Source organism: Dromiciops gliroides, chromosome 4 (genome assembly GCF_019393635.1).
Source record: "Dromiciops gliroides isolate mDroGli1 chromosome 4, mDroGli1.pri, whole genome shotgun sequence".
NCBI classification, from domain to species: Eukaryota; Metazoa; Chordata; class Mammalia; order Microbiotheria; family Microbiotheriidae; genus Dromiciops; species Dromiciops gliroides.
The window spans coordinates 109,657,806-109,674,276 of NC_057864.1; the positions used below are offsets into that span (position 1 = coordinate 109,657,806).

The window sequence follows — 16,471 nt, forward strand, 5'->3', positions numbered from 1 at the left end:
GGTCCTCCTGAATCCAGGGCCAGTGCTCTATCCACTGCGCCACCTAGCTGTCCCATCTGTAACCAGTCTTGCCTTCATCTCTTTTGTGACACTATTAGCTCAGCGTTGGTAACTCCTTGGCTGGTATAAAAGGGAAGGAGAATTGAAATTTCCTTCATTGACAGCAAAGTACTTAATCATTCTATAACAAGCAAACTGGAGAGTTGACTACGAGGTCAACTCCATTCAGGCTGGTACTTGGCAGTGGTCTGATAGGTTCTTTTTTTTTTAATTATAAAAGTATTTTATTATTTTCCACTTACATGTAAAGATGGTTTTCAACATTTGTTTTTATAAGATTTCTAATTTCAAATTTTTCTCCCTCCTTCCCCAAGACAGCAGATAATCTGATATAGGTTATATATGTACAATAACATTAAACATATTTCTGTATTAGTCATATTATAAGAGAAGAATCAGAGCAAAAAGGAAAAACCTCAAAAAAAGAAAAACAATAACACCCAAAACAAAAGAAATAGTATAGTTCAATCAGCATCTCTATTCTACAGTTGTTTTTTTTTTTCTGGATTTGGAGATCCCCTTCCATCATGAGTTCCCTGAAACTCTTCTGTACCATTGCATTGGTGAGAAGAATCTAGTCCATCACAGTAGATCAACACACAGTGTTGATGATACTGTGTACAATGTTCTTCTGGTTCTTCTCATCTCACTCATCATCAGTTCATGCAAGTCCTTCCAGGTTTCCCTGAACTCCTCCTGCTCATCATTTCTCACAGCACAATAGAATTCCATTACATTCACACACCACAACTTGTTCAGCCATTCCCCAATTGATGGGCAGCCCCTCGATTTCCAATTCCTTGCCACCACAAAAAGAGCAGCTATAAATATTTTTGTACACATGGGTCCTTTTCCCATTTTTATGAGGTCTGATAGGTTCTTAGCATGGAGTAGGCATAAGTGAGAGGTGAGGAAGGGGAAAATGGGTAAGAATGGAGAAACTAGATGACTTACTAGCTCTTCCTGGGTGTTTTTCCACAGTGAGGTTTCATCCTTTAATCTGATTTGCTGTGAATTCTTAGATACATCTAGTTTTAAATGTAAGTGCTCAAACAAAGGGAATTAAGGATTGTCTTGCATTTTGAATTATCTATAATTAGACACTACCCAATTAATGCAAATAATCAATAACTGACTCTAAAAGCAATCCTTCTTTTCTATTCTTGTGATATATCATTGCTCACCCACAGTAGGAAAGTCAGTCAACAAGCATTTGTTAAATACCTACTACATGGCAGGCATAGATTTGTAAGACTGATTTGATTCAAATCCCTTCTTTCTTATGCCTCCTGGTGGGAAGTCAGGTAAGAAGGCCTTAATCTCTCCCATTCACCTTCACCATCCTGGGAGGGAAAAGTATGTCTATCTGGCCAATGGCAACTTTGCCCTCTTGCTTGCAGAAATACTCCAGAGAAGGTATAAGAAAGGTCCTCCTGGAAATGGAGGACCAGAAGCAGAGCTATGAGCAAAAGGCAAAGGAGAGCCTGCAGAAACTGCTGGAGGAGAAAACAGCTGCAGAGCAGCAGCTGGAGAACACTCAGGTATGGGGCAGGGCTTGGCTTGAGGGGCAGGACAAGAGGTGAGGCAACCTCCAGAGGTGTCACCCTCTCCATCTTTGTGCTCCCCCAGAGGTCCCTGGCCATGGCAGAACTCAAGTGTGAGCAGTGGAGGCAACAGTACGAGACGCTAAAGGAAGACTGGAGAGACCTAGGGGAGAGGCACAATGAGCTGGAGAGTCAGCTCTGTGTTCTACAGTCCAAATTGCAGGTACAGGCCAGGGATGGCAGGGGAAAGGGCTGGGAAAAGAGGGAGGGAGGGCCTAGGCTAGGGGCCGCAGAGCTGAACAAAGGGTATTTCGCTCTCAGGCCCACACCCAGGTTCCTATGCCCTACACTTGACCCCTTACTCAGCCAAGGAAATTCAGAAATAAAGCATCCTGGCATAAAAGAGAAAGCATTGCATTTGAATTTAGGAGACCTGGGTTTGAGTGCCAGCTCCATTACTTACTAGCCCTCAGTTGGTCCTATGCTTTGTAAGTGTAAGTCCTGTGCCCTCTAAATTTCAGCATCCTGGAACAAAATCCCAGCCACCCTGCCCTAGGTATAGCTCTGGTGAAGGAAGTAACCACCACAACAACAAAATCACAGATCCTAGGAGTGTGTTCATATAGCATTTTTGTGTACATACAACTTTATTACAAATACTGAGTTTCAGTTATCAATTGGTTTCCTTATAAATTTTCATTTATGTTATGTGCATGCCCTGTCTCTCTGCTTACATAGTCTTTGTCTTTGAGGATTTACAACTCCTCAAAGACAGAGAAGGATTTATTATTTCTTCTGTATTTCTCCCGCTCTGTCTTTCACAAAACCTAGTATGTACACATAGTTCATACTCAACAAATGTTGTTAATTCTCTACACAGCTTCAAAATTGTGCTAATTTATTATTTTTTATTTTTTGTTTGTTTGTTTGTTTTTGGCAATGGGGGTTGAGTGACTCACCCAGGGTCACACAGCTAGTAAGTGTCAAGTGTCTGAGGCTGGATTTGAACTCAGGTACTCCTGAATCCAGGGCCAGTGCTCTATCCACTGCACCACCAAGCTGCCCCCTATTTTTTTGTTTTGTTTTGTTTTGTTTTTCTAATTTATTTTTAAGGTAGAATAGTGGTAGTTGCAAAGTAAGGAAAACAGCTTCAAAATTGTGCTAATTTATTTTTAAGGTAGAATAGTGGTAGTTGCAAAGTAAGGAAAACAAGGCATGAATAACAACTAATTCTCCTTGGTGTGATATGGACTATATTTCCTAGTAATATAGGGAAATCTTTCACTCTTTCCCATAGTCCTAGCTCTCTAAAACTTGGGCAGGGCAAGGGGAGATTTGCCTCAAGGTGCCACAATTTAGAGGGCAGTATTTATAATCCTTCTGGAGGTAGAAATCATCCAGTTTAGGACCAAGTTAGTAAGTATACATAGCCCTAAAGGCCATACCCCACCCATCTCACTCCCCATAGTCATGGACCAAGCCTTGCAGTGGCTTGAAGTTGGCCTCCTCTTTAGCATCCAGGGTCTCTCCTCCAAGGATCCTTATGAGCTACGCTCTAACATCTTTCCATGTAGTCTCTCCACACCACTCCCAAAATATTTTGTCTTTGCCCTGGGCACAAGAATTGCTATTTTGCTAGAACTTCCCATTTCTAAGATTCTCTGATTATCTCACATGAGAACAGGTTCAGGCAGAGCTTTTCATCCCTTCCCAGCACTGACCCTCATCTCTGGGAGGGGGTTCCTCCTCCTTGCAGGGAGCAAACAGCAGAGATTTTCAGCTAAACCAGGCCCTGCATCTTCTGGAGAGTGAGCACCAGGACCTCCAGAGGCAGATTGACCGCCTGCAAGGGGACAGAGAACTGGGCTGTTCTAACATCAGTGACCTGCAAGGTACCATACCAGGCCAGAGCTGAGTATCACGACTGACTGACCACTTACTTGCCATTTATTTGTTTTGTGGGCTTTGTGATAGGAGGGCAATATACTATAAAATTTGATGTGGAATTACATGGGCTGCATTGGAATCCTGTCTCTGACACTGTAATGCTAAACAAATCATTTCTCTGAGGATCAGTTTTTCCACCTGTGCTATTAGGATAATAATACCTATACTCTCTACTTCATCAGGTTATTGTGAGAAGCATAATAACTGAGGTTGATATAAGGTTTTCAAGTTTGTAAAAATACATTATCTCATTTGAACCTCACAACAACCCTCTGAGGTAGATACTGCAGTTATCATTATCCCCATTTCACAGATGAAGAAACTGAGGCTCAGAGAGGACAAGTCACTTGAATGTGACCACAGAGTTACTAAATGTCAGAGGCAGTATTTGAACTCAGATCTTGAACTCCCCAGTCCAGCACTCTACCTACTATATCACTGCTGTTATATAAATATAAATTATTATTGTTCCAGAACTTTATTAGGGAAAAACAGTGGGGCTTTATCTTGGTTTGGAAAGCAACTCCACTATATTAAAGAATCTTGAAGTCTCATATCTTCTGGCTTCCCTCCCTGACAGTTCTCACCTTTTCTTCCCTCACCATCCTCCACCACTCCCCCACACCCATCCCCAGCCATCTTTTTGGGTGCTCTGTTGTAGCTGCTTATATAACTTGTCATGACCCACCTGTATTCTCAGCTAAAGAAGGACAGAGTAAGGCATAGGAGATATAAGGGTCCTCAATCTAGAAAAGATTCCTATACTGAGGGAGAGGCTGAATAAAAAGCCCTTTAAAGTCCTTGCCATAAAGCACCAGCCCTGGATCCAGGAGGACCTGAGTTCAAATCCAACCTCAGACACTTGACACTTACTAGCTGTGTGACCCTGGGCAAGTCACTTAACCCTCATTGCCCCGACAAAAAAAAGTCCTTGCCAACCCTGACATTCCATTAAGTTTCAGAACCTCACTCCAGCCATGCCAGCTGTGAGGATCAAACCATGAGTAACTACAGCAATTAATCCAGCTAACCCAATGTGAAGCTGCTAAATTAAATAAGAAAACGTTTGAAAAACCTTAAAATTCTACATAAATGTTAGCTACTCTTTATTAAATCGGAGGTATTCAGATTCTTTTTTCCTCATGTTGTGACAAGGGAATGATAAAGCCAGCATCTACTGAACTTAACCAATGCAATACCTCCCAAACAAGAAAGATGCCACTGTAAATTCCCAATTCAATTCATTGGATATTTACTAAGCACCTAATACATGTGCAGAGTGCTCAATTTCTGGGGGAGAGAGAAAAAAAAAGGCCTTATTCCCTGCCCACAGGAAAGTTGCAGTCTAGTAAATCCAACCTCATGGACTGAATGTATTGTCACTGAATTTTTTTTGCTTCTTTTGCTTGTGCTTTTCTATTTCCAGATCAACTACAAAGATCAGAAGAGGAAAAGCTTGCCCTGAAGGCTACAGTCGAGCACTTGCAGAGTAAGTCCTCCCTTCCTATCCTGCAGTTCTTCCCATTTCCATGCCTAATAATTCCTCCTAAACTGGCCACCTAAAGCTAGGCTCCAACCGCTTTTCCTTGATGGGGACCCATCTGAAAAGCAGTCAGGCACTTCCCACCTTGAAAGGGTAGAAGAGAGCTTGTGACAATGACAAAAGGGGAGAAGGACAGGGACTAGAGAGAAAGGGGTGGCATGGGTGGGATCGAGCTGGGGGAGTAGCTAGAAAATGAATTTTGTGCCTGGGCAGCCACTGGTATTGATGGACAGGAATCAGCAACCAGGGATACAACGGGATGAGAGCCAAGTTGGAAGACTGCAGCCCCAAATAGGCAGAGGCTTATAGACTCAGTCAGCTTCAGCATCCTAACTGGGATGTTGAGATAAGAGAGATATGATCTTACAGAGGTGCTCTAGTCCAGCCTCCTTACATGACAGAGAGAAAATTGAGGTCTAGACTTAGACCTTCAGTCATAACAGAAAACTAACAGATCCTGCCCTTGTAGTGCCCATGAGTAATGGCATGGCTCTTTACAAGTGAGTCATTTGAACTCTTCTTAAGTATCCTACCCAAGTCCATTAATAGAGAGCTGGCTTTCCCACCAGGAAGACGGTTCAAGTCCTAAGTTTATTAACATGTAAGTGCCCTAGGCAAGCTGCAGAGAAGGCGAGTTTTTTCATCCCAGAGTTCAATACTTCATACCAATGAAATCACAGGTTCAGTCCCTATCCCCGTCACCTTAGTGTCATTCTGTCATTTTTCAGTTGTGTCTGACTTTTCATGACCCCATTTGGGGTTTTCTTTGCCAAAGATACTGGAATGGTTTGCCATTTCCTTCTCTAGCTCATTTTACAGATAAGGAAACTGAGGCAAACAGGGTTAAGTGACTTGCCCAGGGTCACACAGCTAGTAAGTGTCTGAGGCCAGATCTAAATTCACAAAGATGAGTCTTCTTGACTCCAGGCATGACACTCTATCCACCTTGTTGCCTCACTTGCATTCTCCTAAAATCTTGGAGGAAAACTGAACATAAGTCCAATTTTTTGCTTCTCCTAATAACTTCATATCTAAAGAATAATTTTCTTTTTACAAATTTTTTAATTTATTTCATCAAATATTTGCCAATAAAGTAAAAAAAAACAATATTTTTTTTAGTTCGAAATCTCACTCCCTTCTGCTCCTTTTGAGAAGGTAAACAATTTGATAGAGATTATACATGTGAAATACAAAACACTTTTCCATATTACTCATTTTGCAAAAGAAAACACAAATAAAAATAAAGGTGTTTTGTTTTTTTTAAAAAAAATGCTTTAAGGGGCAGGTAGGTGGTGCAGTGGATAAAGCACCAGCCCTGGATTCAGGAGGACCTTAGTTTAAATCCGGCCTCGGACACTTGACACTTACTAGCTGTGTGACCCTAAGCAAGTCACTTAACCCCAACTGCCTCACCAATATATATATATATATATGTGTGTGTGTGTGTGTGTGTGTGTGTGTGTATATATATGTATATATATATATATATATATTCTTTAATCTACATTCAAAGTTCATCAGTTCTCTCTTTCTGGAAGTGGATAACACTTTTCATCATGGGTTCTTTGGAATTGTTTTGGATCATTGTCTTGATCAGAGCAGCTAAATTTTTCACAGTTGATCATTATTACAATATTGCAGTTACTGTGTACAATGTTATCCTAGTTCTGCTCCTTTCACTTTGCATGAGTTCATATGCTTATATAAACTCATGCAAATTGAAGGGAGCAGAAAACCTAGGAATATGTATATGAACTCATGCAAAGTAAAGTGAGCAGAACTAGAACATTGTACATGGTAACAGCAATAGTGTAACAATAACCTAGGCTTTTCTGAAACCATCTTCTTTGTCATTTCTTATAGCACAGGAGTATTCTATAGCAATAATAAACCATAACTTGTTCAGACATTCCCCAACTAATAGGTATCCCTTCAATTTCCAATTCTTTGCCACCACAAAAAGCACTGCTATAAATATTTTTGTAAAAATAAGTCATTTTATCTTTCCTTTGATCTCTTTGGGATACAGACCTCATAGAATGGGTCAAAGGGTATGTTGCACAATTTTATAGCCCTTTGGGCATAGTTCCAAATTGTTCTCCAAAATGTTTGGACTAGTTTACAACTCCACCAACTGTGCATTAGTATCCCAATTTTTCCACATGCCCTCCAGCATTTGTCATTTTCATTTTCTGCCATGTTATCCAATTTGACAGGTATGAGGTAGTATCTCAAAGTTTTTTTTTAATTTGCATTTGTCTATTTAGTAGTGATTTAGAGCATTATTTTCATGTGACTATTGATAGCTTTTATTTCTTTTGAAAAGTCCCTGTTCATATCCTATGACCATTTGTCAACTGTGAAATTGCTTTTGTTTTTATAAATTTGACTCAATTCCTTATATATTTGAGAAATGGGGACTTTATCAGAGAAATTTGTTACAAAAGTTTTCCTAGTTTCCTGTTTTCTTTCTAATTTTGGCTGTAATAGTTTATTTACATATTACATTTGAATTTGGTTACATGATTTCATGTAATCAAAACTATCTGTTTTGCTTTCCATTATCCTCTCTCTTATTTGGTCATGAACTCTTCCCTTATCTATAGATCTGGCAGGTACATTTTTCTGTGCTCCCCTGATTCATTAATGATATCACCTTTTATGTCTAAATTATTTATCTATTTTTACCTTATCTTGGTAAACACTGTGAGATGTTGGTCTATACCTAGTTTCTGCCAAACTGCTTCCCAGTTTTCCCAGCAGTTTTTGTCAAATGGTGAGTTATTATCCCCAAAGCTGGGGTCTTTGGGTTTAGCAAACATTAGATTAGTGTGGTCATTTCCCACTATATCCTAGGTACCTAATCTATTCCACTGATCCACTATTCTATTTCTTAACCAGTACCTGATTGTTTTGATGATTATCATTTTATAATATAGTTTGAAATCTGGAACTGCTAGGCTGTATTCCTTCACATTTTTTTTCATTAATTCCATTGACATTCTTGATTTTTTGTTCTTCCAGATGAATTGTTATTTTTTCTAGCTCTATAAAATAATTATTTGATAGTTTGATTGCTATGGCATTTAATAAGTAAATTAAATTAGGCAGGATTGTAATTTTTATTATATTGGCTTGGCCTACCCATAAGCAATTAATATTTGTACAGTTGTTTAGATCTGTCTTTATTTGTGTGAAGTGTTTTGTAATTCTGTACATATAATCCTAGGATTTGTCTTGGCAAGTAAACTCACAAGTATTTTATACTGTCTGTGGTTATTTTAAATGGAATTTCTTTTTATATCTCTTCCTGCTGGTAGTATACAGAAATTAAGATATAACCTGCAAATTTACTGAAGTTGTTAATTGTTTCAACTAATTTTTTAGTTGATTCTCTAAATATACCATCATCTAGTCTTCAAAGAGTGATCGTTTTATTTCCCTATTGTCTATTTTTCTTCTTTGTTTCTTTTCTTATTTCTATACTATAATTTCTAGTACAATATTGAATAACAGTGGTGATAATGTACATCCTTGCTTCACTCCTGATCTTACTAGGAAGGCTGCAAGTTTATCTGCCTTATAGACAATGCTTGCTGTTGGTTTTAGATAGAAACTACTTATCATTTTAAAAAAGGCTCCATTGTTTCCTATGCTTCCTACTGTTTTTTGTTTTTTGTTTTTTTAGTGAGGCAATTGGGGTTAAGTGACTTGCCTAGGGTCACACAGCTAGTAAGTGTTGTGTCTGAGGCCGGATTTGAACTCAGGTACTCCTGACTCCAGGGCCGGTGCTCTATCCACTGTGCCATCTAGCTGCCCCCTTCCTACTGTTTATAATAAGAATGGGTATTGTATTTAGTAAAGGTCTTTTTTGCATCTATTGATATAATCATATGATTTTGATGTTTTTGCTATTGATATGATTGATTATGCTGATAGTTTTCCTAATATTGAACCAGCCCTGAATTCCTGATATAAATCCAACCTGTTCAAAGTGTATGTATGCTCTTTGTAATATATTGCTGTAATCTCCTTGCTAGTTTTACTTAAAATTTTTGTATCAGTATTCGATAGGGAAATTGGTCTATAGCCTTGTTTCTGTTTTTGCTTTCTGGTTTAGGTATCAAAATTATATTTGTGTCATAAAAAGGAATTTGCTAGAACTCCTTCTTTACCTATTTTTTTTCAAATCATTTATATAGAATTGGGATTAATTGTTCTTTAAATGTCTGGTAGAATTCAATTGTAGAATTCATCTGGTCCTGGGGCTTTTTTTCTTCGGGAGCTCATTGATGGCTTTTTCTAAGATAGGATTATTTAATTATTCTGTTTCCTCTTCTATTAACCTGGGCAGTTTATATTTTTGTAAATCCATCTGACACTTAGATTGTCAGTTTAACTGGCATATAATTGGACAAAATGACTCCTAATAATTGCTTTAATTTCATCTTTATTGGCAGTGAATTTCCCCTTTTCATTTTTGATACTAGCAATTTGGTTTTCTTCTTTTTTTTTTTCTAGACAAAGTAACCAATGGTTTGTCTATTTTATTTGGGGTGGGGATGTCCATAAAACTAGTTTCTAGTTTTGTTAGTTCAATAGGTGTTTTTTTTTTCAGTTTTATTAATCTCTCCTTTCATTTTCAGTATTTCCATTTTTGTTTTTAATTGGGGATTTTTAATTTGTTCTTTTTCTAGCTTTTTTTTTGTTGTTGTTGCATGCCCAGTTCATTGATTTTCTCTCTTTTATTGATGTACACATTTAGAGAAATAAATTTTCCCCTAAGTACTGCTTTGACTATATCCCAAAAACTTTGGGATGTTGTCTCCTTGTCTCAACAATTGATTGTTTCTATGATTTGATCTTTGACCTACTCATTCTTTAGGATTAAACTGTTTAGTTCTCAATTTTTAATCTATGCTTCCATGGCCCTTTGCTAAATGTGGTTTTTTTTATTGCGTTATGGTCTGAATTGGGTGCATTTAATAGTTCTGCTTTTCTGCATTTGGTTGTGAGGTTCTTATACCCTAATGCATGGACAGTTTTTGTGAAAGTACCATGTATAGCTGAGAAAAAGGTATACTTTTTTCTATTCCCATTATTCTCTCCAGAGGCTTACCATATCTAAATTTTCTAAGATTCCTATTTATTTCCTTGACTTCTTTCTTATTTATTTTGTGGTTAGATTTATCTTGTTCCTCACTAGTATAGTTTTATAGTCTATTCCCTCTTGTAATTCATTTATCTTTTTCTTAATAATTTGAATACTATGCCATTTGGTGCATATTAGTTTAATAGATATGACTTCATTGTCTATGGCTCCTTTCAGCAAGATATAGCTTCCTTCCTCATTCCTTTTTTTTTTTTTTTAGTGAGGCAATTGGGGTTAAGTGACTTGCCCAGGGTCACACAGCTAGTAAGTGTGTGTTAAGTGTCTGAGGCCGGATTTGAACTCAGGTACTCCTGACTCCAGGGCCGGTGCTCTATCCACTGCGCCACCTAGCTGCCCCCCTCATTCCTTTTAATTAGATCTATTTTTGCTTTTGCTTTGTCTGAGATTGTGACTGCTTCTCCTGCTTTTTTACTTTAGCTGAAGCATAATAGATTCTGCTCCAGTCCCTTATTTTAACTCTGTGTGTGTCTCTCTATTTCAATTTTATTACTTGTAAACAACAAATATTGGATTCTGGTTTCTAATCCATTCTGCTACCTGCTTCTGTTTTATGAGTGAATTTGTCCCATTCATATTCACAATTATGATTCTAGTTTTACATTTCCCTCCATCTTATTTTCTTCTGTGTATTCTTCTCTCTCTTTTTATCCTGTCCCTACTCTAAAGTCGGTTTTGCTTCTGACCACTGTCTTCTTTTATCTCCCCTCCCTTTTATCACCTCCCCCTTTCTCTTATCCCCTTCCCCTCCTTCTTCCCTGTTGAATAAGATAGATTTCTATTACCAATTGAGATGTGCATATATATATATGTGTGTGTGTGTGTGTGTACATGCATATAAAAATGCATGTACATGTATCTATACATACACATATATGCAATTTCTCTTAAAGAGTACTTTTCCAAGGTTGTGAGTACCAGGATACTCCTGGCAACAGCTGGAGAACACCTATCTAAATCAGTGCTCCTCCCCCATTACCATCTTTGATCCCATTCCCAATGAATCAAACAGCAATAGGGCTGACACAAGACAAAAGATGGGACATGTTTAGAGGCTTCCTTGGGAACAAAGGCAGCAGAGTTACTCATATAGAAGGACCTATGCAGGTGAATATACTCTGCTGAGGATGTGATGAGAAGAGATAGAAAGGACAGAAAAAACCTTGGTCTGGATGCTTAAGAGGAGCTTAGTCAAACATATCACTTAGAGTCGTGCTATTAATTACAGGCATTTCAAGAGCAGGGCCTGGTAGTTTTCTGCTAGGACAGAAAACCAAGTCTGGGCACCCACTTTCTCATCCATAAAGAGAAGAGACTGACTTCTAACATCATCCAGAAATCTCATTTATAAAGAGAAAAGTTTCATTCATGCCGAAGGAAGGGGCCTGAAACTCAATGAGGCAAGCATGCTCCTCATAGAAAAGATCAGAGCATTCTGTTTTTTTCCACAGGTCTTCTCCAGAACCAATCCATCCAGCTTCACACCCAAGAGGAATTTATGACAAAGAAAGGTCAGCCCATTCCCTACACCCAAGTCTAAGACTTCTGTACTTGTCTTGTTTGCCTGGGGACGGAGGGCTGGACTAGAAGAATACTTAAGGTCCCTATCCAGCCCTGAGATTTTATTACTCTAAACAAAAAATACTACTCTTTCAGACTACTCTTGTGCAGCAGTAAGCTAGTTTGCTCTTAAGGAAGGCTTCTGTTGCTTATAAAGACAGTAAAATGTTCAAATACTGTGAAATGAGATTTCTGTTCTCTGTAAAAAACCTGTATCTGTGATGGTAAACATACAAAATAAATTGATTTTGAACTCAGGATTCCTATGTCAATTCTTACTTCCTTGAGTGAGGTTGTGATTGTGATCCCCTAAACCACTTCCACAATTCTGCCTCTACCCACATGCCACCAAACAATGCTAGGAAACCCTCCACAGCGATTTTCCCCTTAGCCTAAAGGATTTGTTGATATTTGCTTCTCAGGAATATCTAGAACATTCCTGGAGATTGGCAACAGAATTCTCATGGACCAATCCATGTACTCTGTTGCCTGTTACCACTTAATTAGAAAGTGAAGTATATATTCCTTGGCAAAGGGTAGGAAAGTGAAAATCACTTACTGGGTCTCATAGCCAGATATTCAAAAGACAGTGAGGCATAATAGAGAACAAGCTATCTTCAGTCATGAAAACAGGGTTCAAGTCCTGCCTCTCACATATCCTAGCTTGTATGATCCTGTGCAAGTCACTTAGTGCTCTAAGCAACTCAAACTCTGCATGTCAGAGAAAGTGCCTATCTGCATTAGTAGAGGGAGTTCCCCATACTAAGAAAATCAGAGTTCCATGTGGCACTTTCTAAATTTTTTTCGGTTGTTTTCATATTTCAGTAACATGAAAGGTTAAGCAACTTGCTAAAGGCAGGCAGTTAGGAAGTACAGAGCTAGAATACATACACTTTCCATCTTCAGGAATAGCAAGGATTATGATGCCTATTTTACAAATTAGGAAACTGAGGAAAAGAGTAACTTGCTTCTTGTCATGGAATTATTGGTGGTAAAGCCCATGTAAGAAAACTCCAGCCACCTTGCCCAGTATTCTTTCTACTAGGTCATGCTGTATCTTTGATTTTTTGGTTTGTTGTTTGGGGGGGGAGGGGTTGGGGGGGACAATTAGGGTTAAGTGACTTGCCCAGGGTCACACAGCTAGTAAGTGTCAAGTGTCTGAGGCCGGATCTGAACTCAGGTCCTCCTGAATCCAGGGCTGGTGCATTATCCACTGTGCCACCTAGCTGCCCCTTATCTTTGGGATTTTTTCAGTTTAATTAGTCTAAAGAAGATAAGGTAGAGGGATACTATAATAACTGTCTTCACATATATGAAGATTCATTTTGGGAATCATGAGGTTCATATCTAGAAGAGTCATTATAAATTATCCAGGCCACCTCATTCTTGTTAAAAGCCCAGAAGGCACAAATGACTTGTTGGCTAGTTAGTTAGTTAGTTGCCATCTCTTAAAGGTGACCAGCTATTTGCCATCACAACTGAAGTTAGAACAAGAAAGAATGGATTCAAACTAAAGTAACACTCAGGTTAGACACCAAACAAGACAGAAAAGGATGTGGAGTCTCCTTCACAGGATATCTTTAAATATGGAGGTGCCTATTAGATGAATCCTGTTGAGAGCAAGGCCCTTACAACCCAAAGTTTGTGGCTCTTCTTGCCCACAGACCAGCCCCTTCTTTCTCCAAAACATGGACTGCATGCTCACAGATAGTCTGGCTGATTTTTTAGGTCAGACTTGTTCTACGTGGAGTTCAGCCCCCACCCATCTGGAAGAGAAGTCCAAGGGTCCAGGGGAAGAAAGAGAAAATAATCTCAGGGACCAGCTGCAAGAAAGGACTTTGCAGCTCCAAGCCAAAGAGAAGGAGGTGAGAAGTGGGGTGGGGGGGTCAACTATGTGGGAAGAGATTCAGTTGCTTCTGTAACAACATAAGCCAAAAAGACAACTCCTAAATTCAGGTGTTGTATCTAAATACATGCATCTTCCCCAAGGTCGTCATTTATGACATCTTTTGCCTGAATTATGAACATCTTAACATTTTCCTTTCCATTTTCCTGAACCAATCTTTTGTCATGACACAGACCACATAGACCAGGCTTTTCTCACCGATAATCTTTGGCTTTCACAGCACAGTTCAGGAATAGATTCACTGTTCACATTTGATCAGAAGCATGTCTTAGTCCAGTAAAAGTCCCCATATTGTATAGGTAGTTCTTTAATTTCAAATAGAAACAGAGGCCACTAAATCATACATAACAACCCCTGCAGGTCTCACCTTGACTTTTAAATGTAATATTGTCTATGTTTCATCATAGTTTTATTTATTTTGTTAAATATTTCTCCAATTACATTTGGACACCTGTGCTTTAAGCCACATGATGCCTTACACTGATCTAGCAAATGAGTTTTCCAAGAAGCTCCTAGATACATAGAGAGGCAATTATGGTGTCCTAGGAGGAATCTGGCTAGAGTCCTTACCCTGACCCTTGCTAACAGTGTGCTCATGGGTAAGTCACTTTTCTAAGAACCACTTTTCTCAGCTGTGAAATAGTATTGGTAAGACTCCTTGCCAAAACTACTTCCCAGTGAGGACAGCACTTTATAAATTATAAATCCCTGTATAAATCACTTAGTAATTTTTATTTTCTTATTGACTCTCACAGCAACCTTGTGAGGGAGACAGAACAGGTATTAGTATCTTCATTTTACAGATGAAGAAACCAAGGCTCAATGAGATTAAGCAACTTCTCCCTGTTGAATGAGCTTCTTGAGAGCAGAAACTGGCTTTTGTTTTGTCTTTGGATCCCAATGCCAGACAGCCCGGTAGTTTATACAAAGCTAACCTTGGAGCCAAGAGGACCTGGGTTCAAGTCCTGCTCCTGTGATGCAGAGTGGCTGGATGACCCTGGATGAGTCACTTAAACCTTTTGGTGCTCTAGGCAACTGCCAATCTGCATTGTAGAAACTCCTCAGTGGGAGATCCCTGTAGCACTGAAATTGCAGATCCTGGTTCTATCCCTGTCCCCTAAACATAGTACACAATAGGCATCTAATACATGCCTTCTGCATTAAATCAAAGGTCACACAGCTAAGTGTTCTTTCCCTGTGCTGTGACACCATGGTAGTTCTCACATATGTGTATGTGTGTACACACACACACACACTCCTCCAGATGTCCAAGGTGGTCCCAGGTCATGGCCAGCTCTTTCTTTAAAGTCCTGAAGTACCTGCCACATTGGAAGGAAAACTAGAAATGCCTAGAAAGACTATGAATTATGGGAGGATGGCAAAAAGGAAGTAACAACTATGGTCATATCATATCTTCAGTGTGGAGAGTTACATTCGGAGCTGGACAGCCTGAGCGATGAGTACCTCTCCTGCCTGAGGAAGCTACAGCAATGCCGGGAGGAGCTGAACCGGGGCCAACAGCCACCTCACAGAGTAAGACTGAGGCCCCCTCTCCCACTGATCCTCCAGCCCAAAGAAGCCCACTGGAACTCACTACATATAAAATGTATCCAGCCATACCATCTAACTTGTCTGTCCCACTGTCCCTAGCCCATGCTACATAAAGAGCAAGGCTGGACTAAGTACCAAGAGCCTAAAAGAATTAGGTAACAAAGTTTAAAATCTCGGTGGCTTGTCTTTTGTTTCTTCTGCATTTAGATTCCTTGAGACTCTAAAACTAGAAGGGAAAAAAGATTATTATTAATAGCAGGCATGAAAGATGCCATGTCTACTGACCTTGTAGTCCAAACTTGAGTTCAAGTAGTACCACTAACACATAGTGGCTGTCACATAATGGCAAATCACTTAATGCCTCAGTGTTCCAGGCAGCTCCAAGATTACAAAATGCATTGAAGATGCCAATCTGCATTAGTCAAAGGAGTTTGTTCACCCAGGAGTGGCCTCTACCAATAAGATCACAGAATCAGTCCCTATCCATAACAGGCATGAGTTAATATTCTGAGACAAATAACGTGGAAGTGAGGACCAAAAGGACATGGAAATGGCTAGAAGAGGACAAGAAAAGTGGGGAAGTGTGCATGAGGATAATGTTAACACTGCATAGCTGTTAAGAGATCAATCACATGAGCATTCTATCAATTGCCCAGGCATGTGGGCTGGTGGCCATCTGCAAGGCTTTCTTTTTAAATGCAAGGCAGACTGCAAAGGGTTGGGCAATTGGGATGGGGCCAAGTTTTCCTTCTGCCAAAGGGGAGGAAGATCCAGGTTCCAGCCCATTTATTTCTTTTCCCCATTTCAGAGACAATGTGGCTACTGGCTCCCTGTGCTAATAGTAGTGATTGCTACAGTGCTGGCAGCCTTTCTGGCCAACATGGATAGCCGAGTGATCTGAATGCCCTACAACAGCTGGAAAGGAGAAATGCCTTGAGAGGAGAAGCAGTGAAGTGGCTGAAGATTCAAAGAGGGCCTTTTATTTTGTTCCTTTTCATGCTTCTGGGGAAGGGGGGAGGGGGGCGGGGGAGACATCCTGGCCTGTTTTACTTTGGAAGCTAACTGTAAGATATGTCAATAAATTCTACCAAACTGTACATAACCTCAGTCTTTGGGTGTCCACTGTGTACTACTGGCTGACAGATGACATTTAACCAGTAACTTCACTAGATGTGGTCAGACCACATGTT

General features: G+C 39.5%; 1 protein-coding gene across 2 annotated transcripts in view; it reads left to right on the forward strand.

Annotated features, from left to right (window-relative positions):
* Positions 1-16,291, forward strand: part of TRAF3IP3 (TRAF3 interacting protein 3) — a 36,971-nt gene extending 20,680 nt beyond the window's left edge. For both annotated transcript variants that reach the window (XM_044004409.1, XM_044004411.1), the window contains 8 exons: positions 1,461-1,601; positions 1,690-1,827; positions 3,361-3,496; positions 4,978-5,040; positions 11,716-11,775; positions 13,553-13,689; positions 15,150-15,263; positions 16,090-16,291. In XM_044004409.1, the coding sequence (XP_043860344.1) occupies positions 1,461-1,601; positions 1,690-1,827; positions 3,361-3,496; positions 4,978-5,040; positions 11,716-11,775; positions 13,553-13,689; positions 15,150-15,263; positions 16,090-16,182 (882 nt within the window). In that variant the 3' untranslated portion in view covers positions 16,183-16,291. The remainder of the gene's footprint in view (positions 1-1,460; positions 1,602-1,689; positions 1,828-3,360; positions 3,497-4,977; positions 5,041-11,715; positions 11,776-13,552; positions 13,690-15,149; positions 15,264-16,089) is intronic.
* Positions 16,292-16,471: the final 180 nt, after the last annotated feature.